This window comes from Bacillus rossius, chromosome 5 (assembly GCF_032445375.1).
Source record: "Bacillus rossius redtenbacheri isolate Brsri chromosome 5, Brsri_v3, whole genome shotgun sequence".
NCBI classification, from domain to species: domain Eukaryota; kingdom Metazoa; phylum Arthropoda; class Insecta; order Phasmatodea; family Bacillidae; genus Bacillus; species Bacillus rossius.
The window spans coordinates 52,225,201-52,233,869 of NC_086333.1; the positions used below are offsets into that span (position 1 = coordinate 52,225,201).

Below are 8,669 nucleotides of genomic sequence, written 5' to 3' on the forward strand. Positions count from 1 at the left end.
TTTTATATGGAAAAAATACCTACATACCTAATAGCGGGACCAAAAACATGTGACGTTTACGGGAGAGTTTTTCTAATCAAAATTTTGACGCCCTTAAATATAGGTGCGACTATTATGCGCGTGCGATGATTATGTGATAAAAGAGGGTAACTAGTCGTATGGCCGAAAGAATGTTAGGATATTGTGTGTCCTTTTTTATTTTTTGCGTTATGGCCTTGAACGTTAACCGTATATAACAGTCGTTAATATGATTTTGTAACTCCCTCCAAACCATTGGAATTGCAAAGGGCAAGGTTTTTTTTGCACCATTTTTCCACAGTATCAGTCCCTCAACACACGTGCCCAGTTTTTGTCTTGATAATCAAGCTTTATGCCGAAGTAAGCATAATAGACATTTCTTACAAAACTACTAATTTCTTGTCTTTGCCTAGCAGTTACATAACTTCCACAAATAAAACAGAACACGTTTGAGTTATTTAAACACTTACGGGAACTCATTTCTCAATTATAACCCCACACTACAGCATGTAAATAATGAATTACTGTTTCCCTCCTATAGCCAGCTCAGTGTAACAAGTGTTGCCAACTATTCCCTCGTACCAAAATAAAATTTCCCCTTTGCAATGAAAATTCCCTTTGTAAAATTTATGTTTAAATACAAAATGAGTTTCCTCAATTTGCCAAAAAAAAAAAAAAAAAAAAAAAAAAAAAAAAAAAAAAAAAAAAAAAAAAAAAAAAAAAAAAAAAAAAAAAAAAACATGATAGGTAAAAATGGATTACAGATCTGGAATCAGTGCAAAAAAAATACTTTAGGAACATTTAAGATCAGAGAATCATAGAAAATCATGTTGCATAGTGTTTTATTTTAGTGTTATATACTATGTCCAAACAGAGCCAAAATTTTTAATGTATAAATCATTTTGCCATAAATCAAGTTGGTGTCATTCAGTTACATTTTATTAAAAGAATTTAATATCATAGATGATGCTCTTGATGATATACAAGTAAAAGTATTTTTGAAATTCTCATTGTAAATAGTCTTTTTTAATATATATTTTTTGATGTTAAACATCTTAGCTCTGGGTATACGGCAGTACGAGAGTAATTTAAGGAATGTGACAAAAGTCAAGGAAGAAAAATGTGTAACAACCATGGTTCTGCCATCTGTTCACAAATACAAAGGGAATCTTTATTGTATTAACTGTTTAATGAAATTATCAATATAGGCAGTATTTTAGTCAAGTTCCTTGTCAAAAATTAGATCAAAAGCTAGAGCTTTTGTTTTTTCGAAGCCGTTTCATTGTATAGTTTAAATTTTGTTCTGCAAATAAAATGATTTGATAGTCAACGTAGCTGTTCGGGCTGCGAATTCTAGCAGCAGGTGCAGAAGCTGCAAGTGTTTTGCATCCAGAAATGTTAGTTGAAATCAAAATTTTCGTATATTTATTATGCTCAGCATAATTTTAAAGACTTCTACATTAAATTTGGTGTCCGAGGCCTGTGTTTCATATTTTTCATATTATAAGTGTATTTCCAACATGAGGACACAGGAATTTGCTTGTTACCAGGTTAGATGTTACATATCACAAGCGAGTACTAATATTTACTAATATATTAGTATTTTTAAATTGTTAAAATATTTAAATACATTGTAAAGTTGTGTCTAAAACTTTGGTGGTGCTCTTTGAGTTTATCTAGTGACAGAGCACACTGAAACAAGGACAGTGCTAAGAGCAGGTATCTTGCATTGGAAAGAGAAAGTAAGTGCCCATTTAAATGCATAATGAAAACGAAGGAGGAGATATAGATACCGTAAAAGCTTTGCAATCTGGCACTTTCAGGACCACTGCTATACCAGATTATCGTACATCAACATAGTTTTGATGGGAATACCAAAGAAAAACTAATTACAGTGATGTGTAAATCAATTACTGATAAGCTGCTCTGTGCCTATAAATAATACATATGCATAAACGTGATATTTAGCCAGATATAAACCGGAAACATAGAACAAAAACGAAAACTCACAGTCACGACAAACACTTAGCAAACCAAAAACAAGTGCTGATTTTGCTTGAAAAAATTCTAAATGCAATTGGCTTGACTGGTGCTGAATCACAGTGTCTCCCGAACCCAAGAATGTTGGATTAATGAGTGCAGACTACTGTTTTCCAACGAGGTGTCGAGTCAGATTACACTTTATCTAAATTGATGTATCCAAATACATATTTGTCACGTCCTCAAAATGACTTGGAATTCAAAATAACCTCAATCATGTCTGAAGTTTGGCTCCTTCTATAAAATGTACAATTTGACAGTGCATTTGTACCTAATTTGAGGTGAATTTTTTCTATTTAAGAATAAATTTGAAAGTAGAATGTAAGGCAATATGTACTTGTTTCAAAGTCATTAAAAATTCCACTTTACAAGAAAATCATTTTACTCAAAATCTACTGCATATATTAGAAATGTAAACCAAGAAAGTCACTTTGAAGGCAACAGCCACATCTTGCACACCTTTTAAATATACGTGTAGTATAAAATATCATTAACTGTTTGAAATTTTTTTTTTTCTTTTGTTTAGTTTGTTTTCTGCCGTCACTGCCTGCAAGGATACCACCTTGGTGACTGCCTGCCCGACGGAGGGCAGTCTGGGACGTCGGGAGGCTGCGAGTACAGCGTGGACCCCAGCCGAGCTGCCCAGGTATCTGCATTCTCTAGGGACAAGATTACGTACACGGGGAAAGGCATTAGGGGTGCACGAGTACTCACAATGTATAGTCAAATTTCAAGTACCATGATTATATTTTAATTAAAAATTTATTCAGCTTATTTATTTATCAGTTCTGGTTCCTCAAAAAAAAAAAATAAAAAAAAAATATTTTTATTCAATCTAAGTGGTACTAAACTGCATTTAAACTTTAAAACTACCAAAACAAAAAGTTTAAACACAACTGAGAGAAAGGTTAGCTCCGGTATTATTTTTCTATTTTCTTTCGTCATTTTGAGTTGGGAATGATACATTTATTTATTTATTTTACTAATTAAGTTATTTATTTATACATAATTATTATTTTGCCAAGATTTGCACATCTCTGTTCAGAATGTGGTTATGAAAGGGTCAGCTATCTCCTCTTGTGTTAGCAACACAAAATAATGAAGGTGCTTGTATTTTTCAGTCGCGATGGGATGATGCTAGCAAAGTGACTATCAAGGTACTGACGAAACCATGCCCCCAGTGTCGCACTCCAACTGAAAGAGATGGTGAGTTGAGAGTTGGGCTTGTTGTAGCTGTATTCTTATGTTCATTGTTTCATTGGTGAATAAATGTTTGGTGTTGGTAGTAATAAAATGTTTTTAAGTAAATGTTTGAATTTTAAAGCTTTTATGTTGAATTCATACCTATCATCTTTTTTTGCCTCTGAATTATGTAATGTTTCTAATGTTTATTTTCGACTTTTTTGAATTTGTATTAAAGTATTTCAGGTAATATATTTATTTATAAATAATTCAAATATGAAATATTTCAGTTCAATCCAGTCTTTCATTATTTTATTTGCTTAAACTTAACAGATATACCTAATGCAAATCTCAAAATATTTTCAGTCATAACAGATTATAAAGTTTGTTTGGTATCTACAATTACATATCATTAGGCCTGTGCGAAGCTTCGACTAAGTGAATCAATCATAGTTTTTTTTTAATATTTGATTTGACTTCGCCAGGGAATTTGCTATTGCTCTTATTTGAAGCTGACAGTTGTGATGCAAAGCTTCGCATCTGATGTGAAACTTCACATTTGTTACAAAGCTTTAAACATCGGAAGCCTAAGATTGCTCATTAAAATATTAATTTTTTTTTTGTTGTATATGTTTTACTTCATTAAAGTTGGTTACTTTAAAAAAATCAAAAGATGGCACTCAGTTTGTTTTTAGTTTTTATGAATGCTGAATGTTAATATTATGCATGGCTATTTTATAATTTTTATTGAATGAAGTTATAAATTAGGCCCAATTGGTTAATCAATCAGTTCAAACATTACAAACACTAAACAATTTTTTTTTACTTCTATCCTGTATTTTACAAAATAAGTAGTTTAGCTTTGCCAAAAACAATATTCACAATTTGATTTGACTTCGTGAATGTTTTAAACATGCAATTAGATACTCACTATGCATCAAAAAACTAGTATTCACACAGGCCTAAATGTAATTAATTGCATAGCTGTTAATCTCTCCAAAAGCATTGTGAAAATTTAATGTTAATTGGAAAAATTGTACCAAGGACATTTTTCATGGTTTTGGAAAGTTCTACACAGTTCTTATTTAAATATGATTAAGAAATAGTTATGAAATTTATGGTTATACAGGCAACTTATTGGTGATAAGTGGTACTTTTTACTCCCACCAGAAACATTAAAGATAGATATATAAAAGTAACATATTAAAAGAAATTTAGAACTATAAAGTATTAATTCTGTGAAAATGAGTGAAGTAAAAATAATAACCACTGAATTGTTTAGAAAAATTGGTGCTGTATTGCTAGGGCCATGCAATTTTCGCGATCGCGAAAAAACGACGAAAAACGCGAAATATTCATGAAATCTGATTTTCCCACGAAATTTGCCTTGTTTTGACAATTCACGATAAAACCGGAGAAATACGCAAAAAATATTTATTAACTCCTTTGTTCAACACAACAGAGACAGTTCCAACTTGTACCACCTTACTACGAAAATAATATGCAATACGTTTTATAACTGTAATCACGGCAAAAAATTTCAACAATCCTTAAAAATCTGACGTGAGTAGAGTATTAAACTTGTATTCTCATAAATTCATGCGGTAAGGGATGGGGGTTGGAATCCAAACGGTATTTTTTTTCCCAGCAATGTTACCAATTTATAATATATTTTTTCTAACCTCAGATAACTTGTCGTATATATGTATAAAGCTGTCGGAAAAAAAATTAAATAGAACCATCCGTCGAAACGATCGTGGTAGTATATTTTATTAACGAAGTCACGCGCCATCTTCTTTGTTGATACTGCAAATTAGACCAAAGAGTCACAGACTTTCTATGCATAGATGTGTCTATCCAGATGTAGAAAGCCGCTCACCCGAACAGTTCCGAAGTTTTCCGATCGCAAGTAAAAAAGCACCATAATTAAAAGGATTAAAATATTGTTATTTTACGGTCATTAAGTATTTTAAATAACGCCAACCTAACCTAGGATAATGTTTAACTTCGGAAGATTTCAGGTTGTACTTGTGGTTTCTATTTGAACTGTAAGTTATCCATCCAATACAGCACAATGTTTTTAAAAGGCAATATCGCCACTATTCCAAAATGGCGCCGTTCTGGAAATGTTCAGTATTCACAATGAATGCAACACATTAGGTTCTGAAATTCAAAAAAAAAATTTCTTGGAAGTAATTAATTGTTGGTTAGTTCAACATGCCAAAATTTTTAACTTTGCATGAACGTGTAAAGGAATTTAAAAGTGATGGCTTTTTTATTTTTGATGAAGGAAGTAAAATTATGATGTGCAAGTATTGCGACAGTCGTGTGGAGTGGCTGCGAAAAGACTTGATTTTTGTAACTGCAGTCTGATACTTCAGGTCAACCATTTCAAGCATACTAGGGGATTGTTGTACATTTTAAATAAATTATCAATATAAATATACCTATATATGTATATATTTTTAAATTTTATTGCAAAGTATATGCATTAAGTGGCTTTAATATAAATACATTATATATAATTTGCTAAGTTGATTAGTTTTAATATGCTATTCTAATGTTAATAAAGTGTATATATGCATATTTCATATTTGTATAGGAAATTCAATAGAAATATAATTTTAAAAATAATGTTATTTGCCGGTAATTTTTTTTGCAGATTTTTAACACAGCTTTTCAGTTTTTGTAACAAATTTTTATACAGCTTTTATCTGTTTATAATGACGAAATACCTAACTTTTATTCACCACTTTCAGGTGGCCCTATGTATTGCCAATGTCTGTGATCTGTAAAATCTATAGTATTAGTAGATCGTCAACACTAGAGGTAAGATTATGTGGTGAAATAACAGCGAAATTAAGTAGTCATTACACAGCCAAACACCGAACTGGAAGTCAATACATTTCCAAACACCGAAGTATGTTACATTACAGGTTGGCCCGGCTAAGCAACCTAGAAAAAGTTAATTATTTTGAAAAGTTTTCATTTTGAAAAATAATTTTTTTAAATTTTCATTTGTTTATTACTTTAAAAATAAATTAAGTCTTCTGATCAACATTAGTAAGTGAAAAAGTTTTTATCTTATCAAAGTAAGAGAGTTCTTAAACTTGTCTGGTGACTTTCTGACAAGACAACTTCGCAATACACACCTGTTACATTTCCAGTTGATTATCATAGCTTCATGCCGCTTAATCTACAAAAATAAGTCCCTTAATCAAGATTACTAACTAGGTATCATTCCTGCGGAATTATCCCAGACGACGGTCACCCTTGGTGGATGCCGGTGCCAGGGGTCAAATTTCTAATTAAATAGAGTTCGAAAATACCACAAAGAGAATGTTTGAAACTCGGCCAGACTCTGACCAGCAGGTGTTACATTGTCACTTAACGTATTTCTCATGATATGTTCATGAGTTGCCAACAACACGACCGCACGCTGCAACAGTCGAGCGACGACTAGCTTGCACCACGTAGTTTCCTTCCTTTACAAAGTTAGAAACAAAGGGAGGCAACTCCGTGGTCACCCTGGCCAATCACAACACAGAACCAGATACATGACCATATAGGAAAAGTGTGTTGTTGCAAACTGCTCTCTGAAAGTCTGGAAATTCACATCACACTACCTCATGGTTCGTTCTTATTTGGTGGCTGAAAAGTGCTTAACGATGTATTTTTAGATACAAAAAAAAATTACTTCAGAGCTCCAGTGTTTCCTATTGCTGTCTTTCTTTCTTCTGGAACTTGAAATTTGTCCAAACACACCAGAATAAAACCACAGAACAATAAAATAATAAATAAAAACCCTCAAACTATATGTAATTCCTAACCAAAATTAATAATGGTTAATTAATATTTATTTTAGCGCAATTAAAATAGTTGAAAGGTCTATGTAAAATAGAAGAAACACAATTACAAATTAATTATGAACTACAAATACAATTACACAAAATGAAGTGTTATTAGCAGGCAGGATTTGTGCTATGTCACAAGTGGAAGTCAGTAACACCGCATAACATAACATACAATGCAGCAAAATTCACCTCAGTTACCTCATTATACTATTAATATAAACAATTCATTTCATAAACCTTTATTTTAGATTTTTATTTAAAAACTTAAAATGTTATGTATGAAGTATAAAAAAAAACATTATTTAGTTTCTATCTATGTTCTATGGTATTTCAAAGTAAAGTGAATAAAAGCATTCTCTAGCTGTCACCATACAGTCATGGTTAAAGGCCTATAGAGAAATATTACAAGAAAATAAATTTGGGCTTTTAACATAGCATACACACACACACACACTTTCAAACACAAACACAAACATACAGACACAAACAAAACACACACAAACACACACAAACACACTTTCTTTAACTTACTGTTACTATCATCAGTATATGTAATATTATTGTTTAATGTACACATTTGAAATGTCTTACCACAAATTGTTGAACCAGTTGATCAATGTAATTGACTTATTGCTTGATACTATGTACTACTTATTACATGGGTTTCAATAAAGATGAAAACCACTATTTTTAATGACGAAATTTACTTTCTTATAACACCATAAAATCTTGTCTCTATCATGTATAAGCATCAGCCTAGTGGTATGATAAATTTTGAATTGTAGTGTGGGTGTTTGTGTTTCTTTTTGCAACACGGGTGAAATGGAATTCTTTTTGGCAGGTGGTTGCATGCACATGATGTGTACGAGGCCACAGTGTGGTTTCGAGTGGTGCTGGGTGTGCCAGACAGAGTGGACCCGTGAGTGCATGGGCAGCCATTGGTTCGGATAGCACGCCTCCAGCCCGTGCAGTCGGACTCTGCTGTGAGCGTTTGCGATATTGACGTTCTTACCATTTTATTCTGGAAGAAAGGAAACAGGGTTGTGATACCATTTTAGTATTTTTATATACCTGTAATTGCTGAAAATAAACGTGCAAAATTATACATATCTACTTTGGGATGTTTTATCTGCATCTGTAGTCTTTTTGTGCAGTTTTGCTATGCTCCTGGTGTGTGCAATGTTCGTACTCCTGTTGAGATCTCCAGTGTATACCTATGCCTCAATCCTAGCATGTCTCTCCGCAAAGAAATTCTAGGTGAACGGAAGTTGATCCTCGCTGCTGATTAGGTTGCACCCAACAAGGAAATCTTCCCGCCTACCCCTTCTTTGCGTCAAAGCAAGATGAGTGATTTACACTGGCCCTAGGAAAGTTTATGCTGGAGGTGGGTGTTGTGGTGAACGTGAGCTACTGAGATATAAGGCCGGATTTATAAACCGCGGAGAAACTAAAGATGCCACAAATAAAGTACATAACTATGTTTTCAAATACACGTTTATAAATTATGCTAGACTCAAAAACACAATGCAAGCCACGACCAGCTTTCAACTTCTTGCGTTTCGGCTGGCGTTTCCG

At 32.8% G+C, this 8,669-nt stretch overlaps 1 protein-coding gene across 1 annotated transcript in view; it reads left to right on the forward strand.

Moving 5' to 3' along the window:
- LOC134531798 (E3 ubiquitin-protein ligase parkin) overlaps window positions 1-8,207 on the forward strand; it is a 32,828-nt gene extending 24,621 nt beyond the window's left edge. The window contains exons 7-9 of the mRNA XM_063367738.1: window positions 2,585-2,704; window positions 3,180-3,264; window positions 7,936-8,207. Coding sequence (XP_063223808.1) covers window positions 2,585-2,704; window positions 3,180-3,264; window positions 7,936-8,045 — 315 coding nt within the window. The 3' untranslated portion in view covers window positions 8,046-8,207. The remainder of the gene's footprint in view (window positions 1-2,584; window positions 2,705-3,179; window positions 3,265-7,935) is intronic.
- The last annotated feature ends 462 nt before the right edge of the window (window positions 8,208-8,669 follow it).